Source organism: Pezoporus wallicus, unplaced genomic scaffold (assembly GCF_028554395.1).
Source record: "Pezoporus wallicus isolate ANWC-B61680 ecotype Strahan unplaced genomic scaffold, APGP_CSIRO_Pwel_v1 contig_6598, whole genome shotgun sequence".
NCBI lineage: Eukaryota > Metazoa > Chordata > Aves > Psittaciformes > Psittacidae > Pezoporus > Pezoporus wallicus.
This window is the reverse complement of record NW_026637213.1, coordinates 13010-34654: the sequence shown is the minus strand read 5'-3', so window position 1 is coordinate 34654 and position 21645 is coordinate 13010. Positions and strand designations below refer to the sequence as shown.

The window sequence follows — 21645 nt, the reverse complement described above, 5'->3', positions numbered from 1 at the left end:
GTGCATGCTCCCGCATGCCAAAGAATAGCCAAAGCATGGCAGCATCATCGCCACCTACCTTCCTCAGAAAATATCTCATTACCTACCTGATGCAAAGCAAGATCTGTTCTAGTGGTTCCTGATTCTACTCACCATCTCTAAAGCAGGCCCCAGTCACAACAGCTAGTGCAATGCAAACAGGTCTTGTCTCAGAGATGATCTCTTTGATACCACTGGAACTGCCTTCACTGCTGTCCCTGAGCCTGAGAACCAGCAACACCTCCAGCTTTCTTACTCAGGACTCTCTCCTGCTGACCATACAAGCCTTAGACAAAATCCCTCAGTACCCAAGGCACTTGGGATCACCTCAGCCAGTATTTAGAATGATGCATGAAATCAGACCTACCAGAGCGGGTGATAAAGCTGAGCAGATCCCGGATCTGTAGGATCAGGTCCGCTTTAGCAAACGCAGCAATGCAGCAGGAGTGGGTATGCAGAGGAACACAGCTGCTGCTGAGGAATTAGTGGCCATGCTATAAATGTCTGCAGGTCTACTTCAGACTACCCCCAGCCCAAAGCAAAGCTGAAGTCTCATCGTCCTCATAGCACATTTACTGCACATCTTTCAGGAAGGTTCATCTGAATTGTTCATGTTCTCCTGATCCAAACGGAGGTGCTGATGCAGCTGCACCCTAACTGTCCAGAAATACAGACTCCCACCATAGTTCTAATGGGGGAAAGGCGTGCAGAGATTTTGGCAGGCATTCATTTCCAAAAGAAACAAGACAAGGAAGATGGTGGTGGTGCCTTCAATAGCAAGTAACAAGAAAATGAGATGTCTGTTGTCCTGTGAAGACTTTCTAGCCAGGGTTGCCCTCACTGAGATGACACCCCTGGAGGGGGAGCTTTACCCCTCTGACATGACCAACCCATTCTTCTGAGCACTACTCCCCTCTATCACCTTCCCTCTCGTCCCCTTGCCCTGTTTGTGGGACCACGCTGTCGGTCGGTGATGGGAAAGACCTTCCCAGCAGCTGAACAAACGGAGTCACCCTGGGCACCAGGCGTCCTGGCTACCCTTCTCTGCAAGCACCCCTCGGAAACCCCTCTGTTAGCACCAGCTCTTTGCCTTTCCCCTCCTGTCGGCACGCGTCCTCCGACAACTCTTACGGTCTGGGTACCTCCTCATAACCCTCTTTCTTTGGGAACAGGAGCCGGGCACCTTCTCGTCCTGCATCCCGTATTCCCGGGGACTGCCAGCCTTACCCCGTGGGGCAGGAGGGATGCACACGAGAGGGAGCGGGCCGGGACCCGGCACCAGCGGCACCAGCAGCCCCTGCGGTTGAGCCCCGGCCAACACCAGCCCCGGGAGGCGCCGCAGGTGCCCGGGCCGCCGGGCGGGGCTGGGACCGATGCCGATGCCGGGGCGGTGGCTCCCGCGCCCGGCCGCCCGGCCCGCCCCCTGGCTGCTCGGCCCGGCGGTGCTCCCGCCGCCGTCTGCCGCCGGCGCTCCCCGCCCCTCTCCCCTCGCCGTCGCCCCGCCTGGCGGATGGCCGGAGCGCGGGGCCGGGGCGGCTGCTGCCTGCGGCGTCCGCTGCGGCGGCCGGGGCCGGGGGCCGGTACAGCCGGGCAGAGGCGCGCACAGCCGCGCGGGGCGCCCGTCGCCATGGCAGCGCTTGCTCCGGCGAGAGGTAAGATGGGTCCCTCCGGCCCCCGCCGCCGCGATCGGCCCCCGCCGCCGGCCCCCGCTCCGCTCCGCTCCGTCGCGCACAGGGCGGCGCCGCCGCCGGGCACGGCCGCGCCCCGGGGGGCGCCCCACGGGCTCCGCGGCCCCGGCCCCAGCCGCTCCGCACCGCTTCCCCTCGCCGCCGCCGCCGGGCGAGGCGAGGCCCGGCCCGACCCCCCGCCGCCCCTCCGGCCGCCGTGGCCGGGCTGCCAGTGACGGGCAAAGGCAGGGGTCGGCGGGGCAGCACCGCACATCAGCCCTGGGCCGGCCGCATCCCCCCGCGCCCCGGGGTTCTCTACTCTTCCGTGCAGTTATTGTGGGTCACCTTCCCGCTGGACCCCCCGCCCTCGCCTTCCCCTGAGTCACCAGCCCCAGGAGGCTCCCTTCGCCCTGCGGGTGGGATGGGCGGTGGGATGAAGGGGTGTCTCTGGCCGGGAAGCAGGACCAGGCGAGGATGGGTTTCCCTGACCTGGCCTTTCTGCATCAGCTCTGGAGCTCTCCAGTGGCCCAGAGCGGGAGGACCGCAGCTCGGAGCAGAATTGGGCCCCAAAGCCAGCAGAGGCGGGGGGGTTCCTGCCTCATCGAGGGAACAGCGTGGGCCACCAGAACAAGCTGGGTGGGAAGGGCGGCAGAAGGAGATGCCGCAAGGAAAATCCTTCCCCTGGGATTAGCTGGGCTGGCTAGCTTCATAACTGTCTCCAGAGGCCACAGGCCTCACTGCAAGAGTGATGATGGCACTGGGGGGAAAAAGATGAACTGGGGCAGAACGAAGGGCACTACAAATCCAGTCATTGCAAACTGCTCCAAGCAGGGAGGAAAGGAAGAAAAGCCTCAGGTGGTTACAGAGAGGATGAGAAAATACAGAGGAGCAGAGGGAAGGGGAGGGTGGGAATGGGATCACCAGCCCAGGCTGGGAGTCCACTGGTCTGTGCACAGAAAGATTGAAGTTTACATCTGCTCTGGTCAAGGCACAGAGCAGGCCTATCCCTTCCTGGAATATGCTGCTTAGATGCCCCCTCTGGATGAAGACGGGAGAAGGGGGCCTGTGCTGGTAGGACCAGGGGTCACTGGCAGAGGTGTGTAGTCTCAGGACTAGGTTAGCTGGCTCATTCAGTGGATTTGTAACCATGGGGTGTCTGGAGACCAGAGCTGCTCAAGCAGAAATGCTCTAGGTGGGTGCGGTGCATGGCCAAAAGACTGCTTCAGGACTGCGGGGTGGCACGCACCCATGGATGGGACAGGATGGGATGACAGGCTAAATCCAGAGCACTGGTGGAGAAAAGCTGAAGTCCAAAGACTGGTGGATCTGTCTGGCAGGAGCAGGACTGGAATGGCACGGAGAGATGCAGATTGGGCATGGCAGAAATGGCACGGGTAACACTCTGCGTGGGGAGCCGGAGACAGGAAGGGCAGGGAGCACAGCGTGTCTCAGCAGCATTGGAAGGAATTGCTTGGGGAGAGAGTACAGCCTGAGGTATGGAAGGACTGGTGCAAAACTGGCTTTTCTGCTCCCTGAAAGACACAGGGAGCTCTCTGCACAGCCTAAATCATGACAAGGTGTTTGTGTGGGCAAGGAGAAAGAGTGATCTGAGGAGATAGAATTATGTTAGATTACTTTTTCTCTTTCCTCTCTTCTACAGGGAACCTCGTGCCCTGAATCTCCAAGGGAACCTTTGAAAAGGATCTTCCCCTCCCCGCCATCTCCTTATTGTTTGCCAGCTCTGTTCTGTGCTGTGCAGGGAAGCTTAAAGAGCAGGCTGAGCCCTGGAGGACAGCAAAAAGGACAATGTAGTGAGGGTGCTGGGAGGTCTTGGATAGGGAACCCTCTGGATTTTGTTCCTCACCCTTCACTCTCCGTTGATAGTTCTCTCACAGCCTTGGCAAGAAACCTCTCTCTGGTCACGAGCGTGGGGCATTTGGTGAGAAGGAGAATTACACATGGTGTATGAACCACCCTCACGATTTGCACAGGACCTTTGTCCTGCCTCCTGTCATCTCTGAAACTCTTACCTAGCTCCTCATCCACTGGGACGCTGGGCAGCAGCCACTTGCTACTGCCAAACTGTTTGGAGTCCCCAGCAGTCCCTGTTTGCATGTGGCCTTCACCAGTCCCAGCAGAAGGTGGTCCCTGAGACAGAAGGTCCCTGGTGGGCACATGGAAGTAAGGAGAGCTTTTTCTTTGGGGGAAGAGTGGAGAAGGGGGATGAAATAGATGGGGAGGAAAAAAAAAAGTGAGCCCAAGCGAGTGAGGGGAGAAGCACTGGCAAGTGTTCATGAGAAAGAGAGAGAAAGGTGGAAGAGAGGAAAAGGAGAACAGGGGAAAAAGTTAGAACCAGGGAAAGAAATATAATCAAATAGAAGGGAAAGGGAGTACTGAAAGTGAGACAGAGTTGACGGCTGTTCTGCCTACTACCTGGTGGCAATGCCTTGAGAAACCCCACCAGCGTGCATACACCTCGCATCACAGCAGCAGATGAGGAGGGACGTGGCTTCCCCAGTGCGGAGTCCCACTCTCCCTCTTACAGAACCCCAGCAGCAGGGACCAGGTGCAGCCTAGCAGGGGTGGCAGCATGGGGGACTCTGAATCAGAGTCTACCTTACACAACAACTCCCTGTGGTGGCTGGCATGTGGGATGTTAGCCCTGTTGGCCAACTCTTGGATTATCCTCAGCATCACGGCCAAGCAACAGAAACACAAGCCCCTGGAGCTGCTGCTATGCTTCCTTGCTGGGACCCACATCCTTATGGCAGCAGTACCCCTCACCACCTATGCTGTGGTGCAGCTGCGGCGCGAGTCCTCCGACTACGACTGGAACGAAAGCATCTGCAAGGTCTTCGTCTCCACATACTACACTCTGGCACTGGCCACCTGCTTCACTGTGGCCTCCCTTTCCTACCACCGCATGTGGATGGTAAGGTGGCCAGTCAACTACCGGCTGAGCAATGCCAAGAAGCAGGCTCTGCATGCCGTCATGGGTATCTGGATGGTATCATTCATCCTCTCCACCCTGCCCTCCATCGGCTGGCACAACAATGGCGAGCGCTACTATGCCCGTGGCTGCCAGTTCATTGTCAGCAAGATAGGGCTGGGCTTCGGTGTCTGCTTTAGCCTCCTTCTGCTCGGAGGAATCGTCATGGGCTTGGTGTGCGTGGGCATCACTTTCTACCAGACCCTGTGGGCACACAGAAGACGCCGGCAGTGCCGCCATCAGAGGTCAGAGGAGGCATCATCCTGCTCTTCATCAGCACACACCACTTTCAATGTGCCAGCCATTGTAGTGGAGGATGTACGTGGCAAAAGGAGGTCTTCACTGGATGGCTCCGAGTCAGCCAAGACCTCTTTGCAGATGACCAACCTCATCAGCGCTATTGTCTTCCTGTATGACACGCTCACTGGGGTGCCTATCTTGGTAAGCAGCGAGTTCTCCCTTCCCCTTCAGACTCTGCAGTTTAACTAGATTTCCATTTCTCTCAGGTTTCAGAGAAAAAGAGTTTTCTGTCCACCAGCCAGCCATGGTGTTGCCAAATCTGTGTTATTCTGGGGGCCGGTTTTAAAGATTGCAGTAATTCTCTCATCCTTCTGCAGCAGTATTTTTGTAAGACAAGCTGAAGGCTGGGGTGTACACACACAGAGCTAAAACCACTGTGGAAGTTTCAAGCGATTAGGAGGAGAGGAAATAATTCTGCAAACTTACAGGGGGATCTAGCTCTGTAAAAACAATGAGATTTCTGTTTCTCCCATTTGCTTCTGGAGAGCTGATACCCCAGCTTTAAGAGCTGTTGCAGGCAGTTTTCTTTTTCCTTCTGCTCATATAGTCATAGTCAGCATTCAGGTTTTGGCTGGCTGGTTGATTCTCAGCAAAACTGGAGGGCTGGGGAAGTTCTCAAAGGGAGCCATTAGGAGAGCAGAGGCTTAGTCACAGCTTTGCTTTCTTTTTTCCAGTGGCTGTGTCCTTTGTTAGCACCTATTTAGCTCCAGTTTATAAATGAGCACAGGGAAAAAAAGGGATGCAAAAACCAGGTCTCATATTAGAGATCTGACAGCTTGGAATATGATCCAGCAAACCTGGGGCAACAGCACAGGAATGGGGTAATTACTTAACAAATCCTTTACAGACAGATTATGTTCTACAACAGATTGACTCCTGGTATCGTTCTCCCTTGATCCCCAATTCTGTCTTCTTTCTCAGTGTCTTTTCTCTCTCTTACCTTGAAGGTTGTGAGCTTTTTTAGCCTGCGCTATGATACGGCCCCAACCTGGATGGTCCTGGCTGTGCTCTGGTGCTCCATGGTGCAGACCCTGCTGCTCCCCTCCTTCATCTGGTCCTGCGAGCGCTACAGAGCAGATCTCCGCACTGTGTGGGAGCAATGTGTGGCCATTATGTCTGAGGAAGATGGAGATGATGGTAAGCACCTCACCACCCCACAGTCGCCTTTCTTCACTAACCCCCTCCCTAAAAGACTTCAGAGGAAAGAGGGGATTGCCTTGTGAAAAGGACCTGACTGCACCAGGAGTGGTGGTGTGAGTCGCTAGGATGTTACAGCTTCAGGTTGGCAACCATGAGAAAAGCTGTTCTGGAGAAGGTTCTGCCACTCACTTGCTGCCTTAGGACTCACTAGCATCCAGGAAAAACTAGTGCAACAGTAGATGCAAGAGTAGAGACCATGAATACAGCTGCCAAACCACAACAAAAGTGGCCCTTGGCCAGCTCACTGATCCAAAGGTCCAAGTTCTAGCAGTGAGCTATTCAAAAGCAAGACAGAAGAAACAGGGCAACCTCTGGGTGCTTTAGTGCTGCTGTAAGCAGAAAGATGAGGTCCTTGTTCACAGGTGAGCCCTGAGGGCTGCAGGCAGGGCAGTGGGAGTCAGACAAGGGTTAGAATGGCTTCGGGGTGTTCTGGTAAGACTCTTTTGGCCGAAAAGCGTTGACTGCTGTTCTCCTCTTTGCCAACAGATGGTGTGTGTGATGATTATGGCGACGGCAGGATCTGCAAAGTGAGGTTTGATGCGAACGGCGCTGCAGCTGTGAAACGGGACTCCCGAGACATCAAGCTGCTACCCATGCACCACATGTTGTTGCCCCAGGAGAAGGTGCATTACCTGCAGGTGAGATGACAGTTGTCAGGGGCAGCCCCACAACCCGCTTCCTTCTCTGCCAGTCTCCCACACCTTTGTGTCCTTTAGACTCCTCTGAGAAAGCCTCACCTACTCCCTTCCTGTTCTGTCTCTTCAAGTTTTCTATCACCTGCCTCCTTCTCCGTTTTCCAGGTCCCCCTCTCTCGGAGAATGTCACACGATGAGACTAACATCTTCTCCGCCCACCGCTCTGCTCCATCCTTCCTACACAAGTGGTCTTCATCTGATGACATTCGCATTCCCACTCCCCGCAAACCCGGTGGCCCCATCTTCTTGCCCCCTCAGCTGCATGACTACCAGCACCGCCAGCGGCCCCCAGAAGATGAGCTGACAACCCTACGGCAGTTTTTGGAGGGGGGCCTGGTGCCCCGGGGCTCCAGCGCCTGCTTCTTCCGAGATGAGATCACCACATTCATTGACGAGACGCCGCAGCCCTCCCCAGCCTGCAGCCCACGGCACTCCCGTCTCCCGCTCGCATCGCGCCGCGATCGCCGCCTCTCCCTTGGCAGCAGAGAGGAGGAGAACGCCGACCGGCCACGGCGCTGCTCCTTGGCTTGCAGCGAAGCCTTGCAGGTGCCGGATGGAGAGCAAGCACTGTGTGAAAGGACCCTTGAGGCCAGCGAGCCACAGACCTTCCAGGATCCCAAACTATGAGAGACAGCATCAAAAACATTCAGTGCCATCACGATTTTTAAATGAAACTTCAAGTGTTCCCTTTGTCCCGGGACCTGATCACTAATTTGCATTCTCATCCTTCTCGCCAGCAGGCAGGAACACGGCAGCCCACGCTGGTGGGGGAAGAAGAAGTGGGACACGGACTGCGGAAGAGTGAGGTGGACGGATGAACAGCCAGCCTGTGCCTGCTCTCAGGTTATAAACACACCCTCCGCTGCCATCACCACTTGGCACCCTCGCCAGTCCAGTCCCTTTGTGAATTCCACCCTCGCATCCGCTCTGCCCGAAGAGACGAGGCAGGCACAGAACGGTATTAAAATTCTATATTTGGAGTGTCAATCGTGTGTCTGTTTTTAAAATAATATATTAGTATTAATTTTGTTTCCATAGAAACAAAATAGCTGGCCTAATGTTTAATGAAGCTTCACAGGCTTCTGGAAGGGAAATGTGGAACGTGCGAGGCTCCTTTCCTTCCTCTCCATCCCTCTCTTGTCAGTGCATCTGGAAGGCAGCAGATGCTTAGCAGCCCAGGGAAGGGAATGAAGCCCGTAGAGGAGTCGTCACAGGAGACTGGGTGAAAAGTTTTCCTCTCCAGGGGAGTCAGGCTGCCTGCAGCTAAGCAGGGGCAGCCTCTGTGCTTTCTAATATTGCTCAGCAAAAGCTATTGCTTTGAGGGAACCCCAGGCTTGAAAGGAAATTCTCTGCAAAAATACCCTCGCCCATAATATCTTCTTTCACCGGTGCAAACTCTTGATTCCGGTGCAAACTTTGCATGAAAAACAATGGCCCAAAATTCCCACCCAAACAGGAAAGCTGACAGAGGCTTTAGGGGAAGGCTCCCGACTGCCCACGCTGTCAAAACTGAGAGAGGTGAAGTCTAGAGCAGGGTTCTGTCCTGCACAAAACGCTTGGAAAGGAGGCACAGAGGTAGCGTGTGAGAGATAACCCTTCTCCTGCCCAGTGCTGGCTGTAGTTCCAGCCATGGGCAGGGGTTTGGCTGCATCGGAGGAGAGCAGGAGATGGGCAGCCCTTCACCTCCAGAGCACTTCTGCATGTGATGGGACTTGGTCTGTGAACGGTCAAAGCGTGTCCTGGCGCGGCTACTGCTCCGTTAACTACAACCTCGTGGGCGATGTCTCCCCCTGCTCCTCCACCCGGCACCGCCCGCCGGCCCGCCCTGCCCGGCCCCTGGGGTGGGCCTAGGCCGGGGCTCGGTAGGACGCCTGCCCGCCCCGGACCCCTTTCCTCCTCCTCCTCCTCCTCCTCCTTCTCCTTCTCCTTCTCCCCGGCGTCTCGGCCATGGCCTCACGCTTCTGCCTGTGCCTCCTGCTCGCCGCCGCCGCCGCCACGTCGCCGGGCCGCCTGGTTCCCTATGACCTGCTGTACGCGGACGGCGTGCGGGCGTACTTCGCCCGGGACTGGGCGCGGGCGGCCGAGCTGCTGCAGCGCGCCCTCCACAGCTACGCGGGGCTGCGGGCGGCTCTCCGCGCCTGCCGCGCCGCCTGCCGCCGGGAGGCGGCTTTCCTCGGCGGGCCGCCGGGGGCCGGGCCGTGGGAGGCTGCCCTGTTCGGCCCGGTGCTGCAGCGCGCCGACTGCCTCCAGCACTGCCTGGGGCGCCGGCTGGGCGCCGCGCCGTCCGCCCACCGCGCCAGCCGCACCATCCGCCGGGACTTCGAGCGTCGGGAGCCCTACAACTACCTCCAGGTGGCTTTCTTCCAGGTGGGGAGCAGAGGAGGTGGTGGGCAAGGGCACCCTGCGGGTGAATCCAGGGTGAGGGGTGGGTGTGAAGAGGGAGCCCGCGGCAGTGTGACAGACGCTGCTGCCTTCTCTCCGCAGCTCAAGAAGCTGGATCAGGCCGTATCCGCCGCTCACACCTTCTTCGTCGCTAATCCGCAGCACCTCCAAATGCGGGAGGACATAGAGAAGTACCGGCGGATGTCAGGGGTGAGGTCGGACAACTTCCGAGACCTGGAGGCCACGCCACACTGGGTGAGAGTTCAGTGCAGAGCCAGGCATCGACAGCTCTTACCCATCCCAGGGACCAGACTGGGGCCCTGAGCTGTTCCCATGCAAGAGCCACGGCTTGAGACAGGGCCCCACACATAGAATAATTAAGGCTGGAAGGGACCTTTAAAGATCACTTTAGTCCAGTGTTCTGCCACGGGCAGGGACACCTTCCACTAGAGCAGGTTGCTCCAAGTCCTGTCCAACCTGGCTTTGAACAGTGCCAGGGATAGGGCAGCCACAGTTTCTCTGGGCAACCTGCTCCAGTGTCTCACCACCCTCATCATAACAAATGTCTTCCTTATTTCCAATCTAAATCTGCCCTCTTTCAGTTTAAAACCATTGCTTCTTGTCCTGTCCCTTCAGGCCCTGGTCAAAAGTCTTGCTCAGTCTTTCTTAAACGCCCCCTTTTCACAGTTGAAAGGCTGCAAGAAGGTTTCCCTGAAGCCTTCTCTTCTGGGTGAAGACAATAGCAAGTGTGCCACAGAGACCTTGGCGACAGTTACAGCAGGCTGCAGGGCCTTGGAGAACTGTATTTGGCTAAAGCCCAGAAGATGAGCTGTCACTGCGTGGTGGGCTGTGTGTAATCGGGCAGGCCCCTAGATGTCAGTACTACCCTGTGAGCGACTTGAAGGCTCAGGCATCCTTTGGTGTCACCCAGGCTGATGAGGGACCTGGATCTGTCTTTCGCAGGAAGCATACGAGGCTGGGGTGCAGCATTACGATGCAGATGAGTACTTGCAGGCTGTGGCCAGGCTGGAGGAGTCGCTCACAGAGGCGCTGTCAGCACTGGAAGAGTGTCGTGCCCTGTGTGAAGGGCCTTGGGAGGATGAGGATAATGAGGAGGAGGAGGAGATGCAGCCTGGCTTGTATGAAGCCATTGCAGGTAGCATTAGATGCGCAGAGGGTTGGGTTCCCAGTGCTCCTGTCCGGAGGAAGTGCGAGCTACTGCCTTTCTTGCTCCTCTCTCTTGCAGCCCATTATATTCAGGTTTTGAAGTGCAGACAGCAGTGCGTCCTTGAAATTGCCACAAAGCCAGGGCGGATTTCTGCCACGGAAGATTTCATCCCTTCTCATCTCGATTTACTACAGTTTGCCTACGATCAAGGTGAGCAGAGCCACAACCCAGCATGTGATGCTGTGGCACCCCTAAACTTGCCCTTTGCTTCTGGGCCTGGAGGGCAGCATGTCATGGGAGAAGTGGCACATTGACCTGAGCTCTACCTGTCTCTCCCTCCTTCTAGCCCCCAGCCGACTCTTCCCAGAACCTCTCTTTTCTTTCTCAAACCTGTGGCCACCTTGGGAGAGGTGCCTTGTGGTCCACTTCAGTTTTACTTGTGCAGCTTCTGTACTGCATGGCTGTTCCTGCTTCTTTCTTCCAGCACTCTCTTATTTTCTCTTGCACCAGCTATCTGCTGTATTTTATACACTTTTTCAGTACATGGCTCCAGACCAGGCCCCTGCTTCCTATCTAGGTCATGCATATATATCTCATCTCAGCGGTGGTGTTCCTTCTGAGTCAGCCTGTAGTCCCAAAAGTGGGATTGTTTACCTCGTGTGCAAAGTGCCAGTATAAACACAGAGTCGAGGTATTTTACTTACTTGCTCTTTTGCACAAGATAGGGTGCTAAGTGGCAGCTGCACAGAGCAGGCACACCCTCATTCTGCATGCATCAGAGTCTATACCAAGGATGAGCTTAAGGTCCTTTCCAACCCTAACTATTCTATGATTCTGTACGTTTGATTGGTTAAAGAAATTACTTTTCATTGGTCAGAAGTTGGTGAATCATGAAATCATGATGTTAATTAGTACTGTATCTTCTCTGCATTAAATTGTCCTCTTTTGCTATGTAAATGAGAGTGCATGCTCCCTGAGGGTGTGGAGGGAGCAAGCCTTTTCGGTCCTGAACTGAGTCAATACTCACAGTCTCCCCCTGCCACCTTCACCTTTCACTCTCTTACCACCGTTTCTGCTGACTTGTTTCTTTGGTAATCAGCCAGTCTTTGGCACCCCCTGGGGCAGGCCCCTTTCATCAGTCCTTTAGTTCCTCTTTCTAGGTTAATGTGGTTAGTAAGGAATGCATTGCTTATACAAAGTCCTGTTATTAAATCCTGTTTTGCTAAGTGATATTGTTAATCTTACTTTGCAAGCCAGATACTATTATCACTATGGCAAATTCCAATCTCACTGTACATCAAGCCCTGCCTGCCCTCACTGAACTGATGGCTTGTCATGATATTGGTCATTCTGTCACCCTGTCACTTTCACATGTCCCTCAGCTCTTCTCTTGGATACCTCTGCTCCTTTCTACATTGTCCCAACTGTCTCATTGCTTCTGTCAGACAACTGATAAAACTTGTATTTCAAAGAAGCCTCCAGGCCCCTCATCATGTCCATTGGGTGAGGGAGGTGGGACCATGTGTACTCTGTTGTAAGGCCTCCTTGCTGTCCGATCCCAAGCAGGAAGCTGGCTGCTGCTGGCCTATGCACATATGCTGCTAACATTGACTCTTTCAGAGACATATCTGTTTGTTCTTTTCTATCCCTGCACAAGTTGGGAACCAGGCGCTGGCTGCTGAATGTGCTGCTTCCTACTTGCTCTTCTATCCCACGGACGAGCCAATGTTGGAAAAGATGAACCAGTATCTCACAGAACTGGGAGAGGACACAGCTATCACAGCCAGAGAGGTAGTTACAACCCCAGGTTTGTACTTCTTGGCCCTCCTCTGTCCCATACAACAGGATCGGAGTCCAGGAGACAAAAAGGGAAACACGTTTCACTGCAGATGTGTGTCAAACCCAGGAGTAAAGAAACTGGAGCCTGAGTTTACTTCTAGTCTGTACCAGGCAGGGTCCCTTCAGGACACAACCTGGTTTTCAAAGTGCACAGAAGTGTGTTGGGGCAGCTTTCTGCCCTATAGAGGGGTGGGTTTGTCTTTTATGACGTGGTTGTTTAACAGCCTCTTTGCTTCCTTAGAGTATTCAACATTATGTGCAGAGATCTTTGATGGAGAAGAAGTTGATTTATTATGCAGTGGAGCATCTAGGAGGAACTTTTAATGACCCTGTAAGTATCGGTGTCTTCTTAATATTCCTGCCCTGATTTCACCAACAGAGTTACCAGAATTCATTTCAATTCATTTCAGAAGAGATCAGATGTTGATAGGAAGGACCCCTGAGTCCTTACAAAGGGGGTCTTTAGGGCCTTTCCACTGCTCCAGGGCTGCAGTGAGTTTGAAATTGCTGCTGTAACCATATGCATAGCCCACTGTGGTTGTTGTCAGAAGGAGGCCAGAACCGTTGGTCTGGTATTCACTGGAGAAGTGGGACAAGGAACTGGCTGTTTGACATGATCCAGTGTGGGAGAATGTTATATACTGAACCATCTGCATTTGTTCCTACAGGATCTTTGGACTCCAGATGAGCTGATTCCTGAAAACCTGAAGGAGAAACACAGGTAAGGTTGCCAAGTTGAATAGGACAGAAATATAAGTGTTGGTAGTAGGGGATGGTACAAGGAGCAGTAATACCTACTGAGGAATGGACTAAACAGGAACAGGGTGTGAAATGCTACCACAGAGGATAGTTAGGCATAGCTCTGTGTTCTGACAGCCCTGGTCTCTGTTTTTTCCCTTGCTCCCGAGAGAGGATCAGGAGAAGCAAAAGCAGGAAACTCTGGATGTGGAAGAGAGGGATAAGAGGGGTAAGTAAAAGAGCTTGAGGAAGGACTTGGATGCAGTCAGCCAGACTTAGCCCAGCTAAGTGCTGTCTTTTCTTCCATTCTCAGACATTGGAATGCTAGCATAGATGCAGACTGACTCGAATGGCTCAGCAAGTCCTCTTACTGTTTCTTTTCTCCCTCTTTGATGCATGTGTAATCTTGCAAAATCTCACTGCGTGTGTCTCTGGGATGGGAACTCAAAGAGCACTGTGGCTGGAGAAGCTGAGAGCAGTGGTGCCTGAATACATGACAAGTCTATGGACATGCAGATCCCTGTTCAGTGTGGCAGGAGTGTCTACACCAAACCTGGTTCAACTCCACCAGCCCGACTTTGAACACCATTTTTTCTGAAGGGGACAAGGGGAGATGGGGGCGGAAACTGGAAGCAGACTATTTGGCTTGGGCAAGTCTTTCCCTGAAAAACACAAGTCCAAAAGTTTTGTGGCTAAATGCTATAGACTGCAGTGCAGAGTACCATGTTCTTCTTGGTCCTCTGTTCTTATGTGTGGACACACAGCCTCTTGCAGGGGTCTGTCCTGGAGTCTTTGCTTGAAATGATCCCAAGTAGTTCTCTGCTATGATACATGGGAGAGCAGATTGTTCTGAGGGACTGAGTGCCTTAGAATTCTTGACCATCCAGAGGTCAGAGGTGGGGGAGCAAAAAGGCCAAAGATCAAAAGATCAGATCACCAACTATTACCCATTGCTTCTCTTTGGGGCTGAAGAAAGTAGATTCACTGGCGATAATTTTGGGATGAAATGTGTGATGGAAAGGAGGGTTGATGGAGGTGTTTACCTGCTTCTTTTCTCCAGAGCCTCACCCCAGTAGGCTGGACCTGTTCTGCTGCTGCGATCCACAGTGCACTCAACTTTTCCCTGCTGCTCTCCCAGCAGGCCCCAGGTTTCTGCTGGCTCCTGAAGCACTCGCTGTAGGCCAGCTTCCCCAGCTGATGCTCTGTCTCCCCTGAAGCATGTGAGGGGTGCAAGTGGCCCAGGTCTGCGAGGAATGGGCACTTCTGGGGAACTGCCCTCTCTTCTCAGAGAATGTATAGTGTCTCTCCACTTCCTTATCCAGACGGGGGGTTGGTGTCTGAGAGCTTCTTGTCCAAAGCTTGCTCATGCCTATCTGTACTTGCTTCTCAACAGGGCCTTTGCCTTTTGAGGATATTGCTGTCACGATGGATTCCCACCAGATGAATGGGACCCAGAGGGTTGTGTTTGACAGAGTGTTGACGGAGTCTGAGTGTAAGGACCTTCTCCGGCTGACAAAGGTGAGGCCTGAGTCTGCCCTCCTCAGAATGCAGGACTGCAGCGTTTCCATGGAGGAGAGACGGCAGCCTGAGGTGCGTCATCTCTACCCTTCTAGGCAGCAGGAGAAGCAGGAGATGGCTACCGGGCAAGACGGTCACCTCATACCCCACATGAGAGATTTGAAGGTTTAACTGTTCTGAGGGCCATGCAAGTAAGTGGCTCTGTGAGTCTGACACCTTCCTGATTGTCCAGAAACGGTGTTTGTCACCCAAATGTTTGTCTCTGTGGAATGCAGTCTGGATAGAGGCACAGGAGTGTTATCTTCCTCACAAGCACATGTGCAGTCTCCCCTCCATGATCACGTTTAGGCATGTTTTATGTGGCAGGCTTGAAAAATGCTCTCCCTCCTGCGACACAAGGGTTCAGGATTGTTCCTTGTACCTGCACAGTCTTATAGACACGCTTAGCTGATAATTGGAGAGTAAGATGGAAGGAGCTTCTGGAGATCTCTAATGGGACCCCCTGCTCACAGCGTGGTTAATCCAAAGCTGTGCAGGTTTTGTGCAGGCAAGTCCTGATCATCTCCAGGCGTGATGATTCCCCAGCCCCTCTGGGCACCTGTTTCAGTGTGTACCACTCTGGGGAAGACTGAGTTTTCCTTTATATCTAATTAAAATTTTCCTTGCTGCAGCTTTTGCTTGTTGCCTCTTGTCTTTTCAGTGACCAAAAAGAGAAGAGATTATCCCCATCGTCTCTGTAATGCCCTTAGAGGTGAAAGGAGACTGTAGTTAGATCCTCCTTTGGCCTTCTCTAGGCTGAAGAAACCCAGCTCTTTCAGCCTTTTTAGACATGCTCCAACACCCCTGCCATCTTAAGGCCCTTGACTGAAGGCTCACTCCAGTTTTCTTGTATCGCTTGTGCACTGAAGGACTCAAAATGATGCTGCATTCCAGGTGTGGCTTCATGTGCTGAGTAGAAGGAGGGAATCTCTGTGCTGTACAGGTGTACTCCTGATTTACATTTACACGAGAAAACGTGTTCTTTTCTCCTATGTGTGACCACAGGACTTTTAACACAGGTTTCTTTTTCTGTCCTGTGTACGTGTACCCATCATTTTTTAGAGTGTCTTTTCATGCAAGTATTCTAACAGCATTGTTTTTCGCTTGTAGCTGGCCCAAAATGGGGACGTGGACTGGAGAGACGCCAAATTGCTTCTGCAGGCCAGTGAGAAATCACGGAAAATCATAGAATCCTATTTTACTCCTGGAAAGAAACTGCATTTCTCCTTCACGCACCTTGTGTGCCGCACAGCCGTAGATGGTAAAGAATCTTTCATCCTGTTAGTGCCCATCTCCTGGAGAGTCTCCTAAATTCCAGCCACGTATTTTCAGGAGGCTCTCTTCCCTTTACTCTCCCTATGCCCCTTTCTCTCTGCCTTGTTTTTAATTGAAGCTGAAAATTCCTGTATTCTTTTTTGACTCCCGTTTTCAGGGGAACAGGAAGGTCGCATGGATCTTAGTCACCCTGTCCATGCTGATAATTGTCTCTTGGATCCTGAGGGGCAAGAGTGCTGGAAAGAGCCACCTGCCTATGTGTACAGGGACTACAGGTAAGAGAAGAAAGGGACCTGCATTAGATCATGTGGAGATCAGAATGCCTTCTCAGCCCCATCTGAGGATGAGCTCAGATTACAGAAACCAGGTGATGGGTTGATGGCTCAAAGCCAGCCAGGACTGTAGCATCAGGTGTAAGCCTGCACCAGTGGCTTCAGAATGAGGAGTGAAACACCTTCCCTAGGCTGGGAAGATTTGCTCTTTCTGCCTCCTTAGAGCCAGCATTAATAGAGAGCAGAATGATGCTGGAAGGCTGCACAGACCAGAACCGTGATACCAGATTGTTGTCTTGTAGGTCTCCCACAGTTCTACAGTCCACTGCTAGCCCTTATGACACTCTGGTTCTTCTCATCAAGTTCTGTCTTCCACATTTTTCTGGATATTACAGGAGAGGGAAAACCAAGCGCCTTGTGTTTCCTTTGGTTGAGCAGTTAGTGACTATCCCGTCTGTTCATCTCTCTCAAGATTCACTGTCAATACTTTGTCTTGGGTTTTTCCATTCCATGTGAGAGTTTTTCCCAGCCTGTGGCAGGTTTTGTTACTCGTCTGTAAAAGAACCTGAAATGTGTTTTAGAGATGGTGACAGTTATTGCACACTGCAGCCAAATGTGGTCAGTTCACTACAGTTGATTCTTCCTATTTCCCATCCCATCCCTGGACATCCAGAAATCTTATTTGCCTTTTCTTTGGGTGGTAGCTGTACCCAGAGCAGAAATCTTCTTTGAGCAGCCTATGGTAAACATGTGGGACTTGGAGGGAATTCCAGTATCACTGAGTCCATTTCCCTTCTGGTATAGTCAGATTGTAAAGTTACCAGGCTCTGTCACGTAACTGGTGAGATCTCTGTCCCTTCCCTGGTAAAGCTGTCCTGTCACCTCACTCCTCCCTGAGGAGTAGGCTTCTCTGACTTCTCCTTGAATAAATGTTAAAGCATCTTCTTGGGATCTCTGCCACTGAGTTATTTCCAAGAGTATTCCTGTCCTTTTGTAGAGGCAGTTATAATTGACCAAGGAACTCACAAGGGCTGAGCTCTTCCAGTGTCCTTTTGAAATATGCCCCTGTGCTGCAAACTTCCTGGATCTCTTCTCTGTATCTGTGTTATAGTCATTGATTATTGAACAGGATTGGGCCCAGGGGTCCAGGAGTCCCAGTAATCCTCCTCCAGGTGAACAGTACTCCTTTTGGTGCCAGTGGTGCACTACTCACTGCGCCGTTCATGTGATCTTCTTCACCTTTCTACTCATTTCCCTATGGCACTGTTCTCAGTACTTTTACTCTAGTCCAAACTGCTGAGATCAACCATTTCCCTGGGAAACCAGCTGTTTTGTCAATGCTTGTGTGGCCATCCCGATCTCCTTTTAGTGCCCCCATTTTATATTGTGAGACTTTTTACATTTACCTCTTGTCCCACAACAGTCCGTGTCAGAAATGGAGTCTGAAGCCCTCCAGACTACTCCAGTTAGGCTAGCAGTCCTGTTATATGCTTCAGTCGTTATCCTTACCCTCCTGCCCTTTCATGCTTGTAAGAGCTCTCCTTGCTTTTCCACAGTCATGCTACCACCCTGACTTCACTGTCTTATTAAACCCCTATGACACAAGAGCTATGCCTTCCTGGCTTTCAAGGCTGGTAATCCTCTCACTGTCCTTATGTCCTTAACGTTTTGCTTCAGCAGCCGCAGTGGTAATTTCTGTTTCTTTCTCCCAGTCCCAGTGATGAGCCTCCTTTCCTCTGACGTTTTCTATCAGCTTAGTTGAATGCCAGGAGGAATGCAAATAGCTTGTAGTCCATTCTTTCACCTAGTCAACTGTGATCTTACCTGCGCTGCACGCTGTCCTCACTACTTTGTTGTCTAACATTAGTAAAGAAATGTCTTGTTTTAATTTTCTTTTTTGCTTGCATTAAGCCTCTTCTTGACCATTCTTATGTTACCCTAAAATTCCTTCACTCTTAAGACATGGCTTTCTTTGCTGATCAGTCTCCTCTTCCAGGCTTTGCATTATTCCCAATCTTTAAACATAAACAACATCATGCCAGGTCAGAATGAAGGTCTGTGTAGTCCAGGGCATTGTCACAATGGTGCTACAGATGAATGCTGCTGAAGATTCAAACCAAACCAAACCAGCACAAGCATGTAGAGATAACTGCCTGGAATATTCTCTTAGCCTCCTGTGGCTTGAACATCAGGGACCACCTGAGTTAGGCACTGCTGTAGTTAACACCCTCAATTGGATTCTGCTAACTGGTCTACTTTTGAATCTGTGGTATTCACAGCCTCCTGTGACAAGGAGCATGGGGAAGCACCTGGGAGGAATGAGCTTCATCTTCCCGTATGTCCTCTTTGTTTTTGTCTGCAGTGGCATTCTCTATCTCAATGATGACTTCCAAGGTGGAGGCCTTTTCTTCACTGAAATGGACACTGTGACTGTCACAGTAAGTCTGGGAGTAGCCATAAAAGGGAGAGAGGACAGAGTGTGACTTGGTCTAGGTGGGAGGAAGCTAGTCAGTTGCTGGATCCCACCATTCCAAAACCAGTCCAGTACTGGTGCTGTGGCATATTCGATTGGAGCAGCTAAAGGCAAATTAAGGCAAATTGAGGCAAATGTCAAGACAGAAGAGAGGTTAACTCCTTCTTAACTGAGATGGTCCAGGCTCTTCCAGCCTGTGGGTGTCTGCAACCTGTGTTGTCCCTTTCGTTCTGTCTGTTCCTCCCCAACATCTGCTTTGCTCATGGATTGGCAGTGGTTAACTGGTGGCTCTCTGCTGTTCCGAGTTCCCAGAGGCAGCGTGACCTCCATAGAAAGGCCATTTGTCCCAGAGCAGGAGGCTGCTGGCTTCATTGTCTCTTCTTTCTCTTCTGGCAGGCCGAGGTGCACCCTAAGTGTGGGAGGCTGGTAGCCTTCAGCTCTGGCAAGGAGAACCCCCATGGTGTCTGGGCAGTGAGCCGTGGAAGGCGCTGTGCCATTGCTCTCTGGTACACACACTCCCAGGAGCACGCTGAGCAGGTAAAAGACCAGGCTGGAGAAAGGGTTACAAGTACTTCCAAGCAAGATCAAATCCCCCCAGAGAATGGCTTGTGGGCTTTCCCATGGGGCAGGGCCTAGTGCAGCAGCTGGGGGTTGTCCTCTGACAAGATACCTGGTGGAGGGACTAGTCTCTGATGGATCCTGCAAGAGAGAATGTGCTCTAGGCGGGTTGGATGGATGCGGCAAAGATGAGATGTGTTTTGTCAGCCCCTGTGAGCCAGGACCCTAGCAGGGAGGGGTTCACATCATCTCTGTCTCCATGGCTGTAGGAACGGGTGAAGGCAGAGGAGCTGATAGAGCAGAGGGCTGTGGAGCAGGACCAGACTGATAGAGAAGAACGTCAAGGAGCTGATGGCAGTGGCAGATCCTCCTCAGAGACTCCTGTTCCCAGCAGTGAAACCAGGTATACAAGCCGGAGACACAGGCCTGGCTTGGACAGGACACAGCATCCCAAGGACCTGCGGGCCAGAGATGAGTTCTGAGTAACAAGGGGCCCCAGGGGCAGGATTAGCACCAGGTCATGGTAGCACCAGGACCACAGAGGCCTGGAGCAGTGTATTAGCATGCTAGAGCCGTAGTGATGGGGAGGGATGTAGCTTTCTTCTTTGTGACATCCCAGCAGCTGAAAAATGGGAGGAGGGACAGAGTTATTAAAGTTGGTGACATCAGGAACTTTCTTCACTGCCTCACCACAGTGCCTGTGCCACTCAGAAGTCAGAAGGCAGGGTCTCCTCACCGCACTCCTTGCAGTGCCAGCTTCTTGGTCATCCAGGGCAAAATCTGAGAGGGGGAGGAGGGGTCTGGGGTCTTTCAGCAAGGGCCGTCTTCACATTCAGGAACTTAAACCAGAAGCCTCTGAGTTTCCTAGGCACCTGCACACTCCAGAACCTCGCAACTGGTCTGAGAAGGAGAAGGTGAGGAACTGTAACTCTATGGAATAAAAGCAAAATGCTGGACACAGATGTTGTGGGGGCTTGAGTCTATTCACTAGGAGGAAGATGTGCACACTCATTGCTGATGGAAATTTACTTAACAAATGATGGAAGGAGAGTGAGCCCTCAGAGAAGGGAAACAAAGTCTTTGCTCAGATGACAGCTACTTCCAGTAAGGGAACGAGAGAGAAAGTCAGCTTTGCCATGGCTAACCCTTGGGAAGGGTGAGGCGTGATCTTGGGAAGAGCCGTGTACACTCAGGTTTCCCTGCAGCAAGACCTCTCTTTTTTCTCCCTTCTCTCCATTCACCAACTTGCCCCTGAAAGCAAAGGAGATACTTTGTTTAGCAGTTTCACCCTGATACAAATACAATCTGCTGTCACAGCCCAGGGATTAGTGTCCTGAGATGGGATTATATTGCAGCAAAACAGGAATTGAATGTGGTGGGTATGGACTATCAAAAAGAGCAGTGACCCTTTTCTTGGGAAGCGTTAGAGGCAGAGATCAATCTGTGGTCATGACATGATGAGGCCTTGATGAGACTTGTGCGTGGAGACCTTGCCTGAAGTTCAGCTGGAATAAATCTTTAGGGCCAGGGCCAGTGATGTAAGAGCTGGGTGGGTGATCCCTCATGGCAGTTGGCACAGGGCCTCTGCTCCATGGTAAGGGGAGACTTTCCTCAGCCTGAATCCCCACACTTCCTTAACACACAAGCTTGGGAAACCTGCACCAGCAACCCCTGTGCCTCCATCCTCCCCAGGGTAACAGGAAAAAGACAGTTTGATGTGTGTGTTTCAATTGCCCTTTCCCTGGCGATAGGTCCAGCACATCAGTGCACTCACACAACCGCCCTATGATCCATGTAGGGGTGCTGGCTAGTTCCTGGCTTGATGAGGACATGTTGGGGGTGAGGGGCCAATATCCACATCTCTGGCTTGCTTTGCCCAAAGTTGGCTTGGGTGATTAGACTGATGGCCTCCTGACGTCAGATGAGATCCGTTAAAAGGTATTTATCTCAGGCTTGGGCCAAAGCCGTGGGAGAGATTAAAAGAGATTGAGGCCAAGATAATCCCCTCGCAGCATCCCACTAAAGTGGCTGCCAAAAGGCATGCCACCAAATCTTCTGCCACCCCTAACCCTTATGCCCAGTTCTGGTTCCCCCATACAGAGCCCAGTTTGCTGCCCAGAGAGGGGGTGAGCGTGGCGCTGCCATTGGTTTTCCCTTTGCAAGGCCACTGTAGGTGGCACCATCCCTCTTCCCAACATACCCAGCACATGAGTGGTGGCACCCTGGGAAAACGGGAATTCCTGTGCACTGTGAAGTGCAGCAAGCCCTGCCCCAGTGGCTGGTTAATCCTGGCCTGTTCTGGCTAATCTGCACTTCATTAGTTGCTGATATGAACAGAAGTGAGCCCAATGCGCCCATGATGGCTTCTTTCCCTTCAGGAGCAGCGTGCTACTCTCTCTTTTCACCCCTCCCCATCCCACCTGCTTTGCATTACGTCCCAATCCGATTTCCCCAAGTCTCTGGTGTCTGATTTAATTTGCCTGACGCTGCTCCTGGAATCAGCCCTCCCCCAAC

General features: G+C 52.5%; 2 protein-coding genes across 4 annotated transcripts; both read left to right on the top strand.

Annotated features, from left to right (window-relative positions):
- Positions 1-1524: 1524 nt before the first annotated feature.
- On the top strand, positions 1525-7856 carry GPR162 (G protein-coupled receptor 162). Of its 2 annotated transcripts, none has more exons than XM_057404061.1 (5): positions 1525-1670; positions 3346-5115; positions 5922-6111; positions 6661-6812; positions 6975-7856. In XM_057404061.1, the coding sequence occupies exons 2-5, from the start codon at positions 4276-4278 to the stop codon at positions 7494-7496; spliced, it is 1704 nt and encodes a 567-aa protein (XP_057260044.1). In that variant the 5' UTR covers positions 1525-1670; positions 3346-4275; the 3' UTR covers positions 7497-7856. The 2 variants fall into 2 exon arrangements, with proteins under 2 accessions (XP_057260044.1, XP_057260045.1); XM_057404062.1 differs by lacking the exon at positions 1525-1670 and adding an exon at positions 3043-3179.
- Positions 7857-8796: 940 nt separating this feature from the next.
- On the top strand, positions 8797-20091 carry P3H3 (prolyl 3-hydroxylase 3). Of its 2 annotated transcripts, XM_057404059.1 has the most exons (15): positions 8797-9236; positions 9354-9506; positions 10215-10407; positions 10498-10629; positions 12077-12210; positions 12500-12589; positions 12927-12979; positions 13167-13225; positions 14390-14514; positions 14610-14705; positions 15664-15814; positions 15986-16103; positions 18463-18538; positions 18970-19110; positions 19401-20091. In XM_057404059.1, the coding sequence occupies exons 1-15, from the start codon at positions 8817-8819 to the stop codon at positions 19611-19613; spliced, it is 2154 nt and encodes a 717-aa protein (XP_057260042.1). In that variant the 5' UTR covers positions 8797-8816; the 3' UTR covers positions 19614-20091. The 2 variants fall into 2 exon arrangements, with proteins under 2 accessions (XP_057260042.1, XP_057260043.1); XM_057404060.1 differs by lacking the exon at positions 14610-14705.
- The last annotated feature ends 1554 nt before the right edge of the window (positions 20092-21645 follow it).

What these genes read in the sequence shown, in the direction of transcription:
- P3H3 (XM_057404059.1), top strand. Translation starts at nt 8,817, where the DNA reads ATGGCCTCACGCTTCTGCCTGTGCCTCCTGCTCGCCGCCGCCGCCGCC. An exon ending in GGAAGAGAGGGATAAGAGGG is followed by an intron (nt 13,226 to 14,389) that starts GTAAGTAAAAGA and finishes GCTTCTCAACAG; the next exon opens with GGCCTTTGCCTTTTGAGGAT. An exon ending in CTGTTCTGAGGGCCATGCAA is followed by an intron (nt 14,706 to 15,663) that starts GTAAGTGGCTCT and finishes TTTCGCTTGTAG; the next exon opens with CTGGCCCAAAATGGGGACGT.
- GPR162 (XM_057404061.1), top strand. Translation starts at nt 4,276, where the DNA reads ATGGGGGACTCTGAATCAGAGTCTACCTTACACAACAACTCCCTGTGG. An exon ending in TCACTGGGGTGCCTATCTTG is followed by an intron (nt 5,116 to 5,921) that starts GTAAGCAGCGAG and finishes CTTACCTTGAAG; the next exon opens with GTTGTGAGCTTTTTTAGCCT. An exon ending in AGAAGGTGCATTACCTGCAG is followed by an intron (nt 6,813 to 6,974) that starts GTGAGATGACAG and finishes TCCGTTTTCCAG; the next exon opens with GTCCCCCTCTCTCGGAGAAT.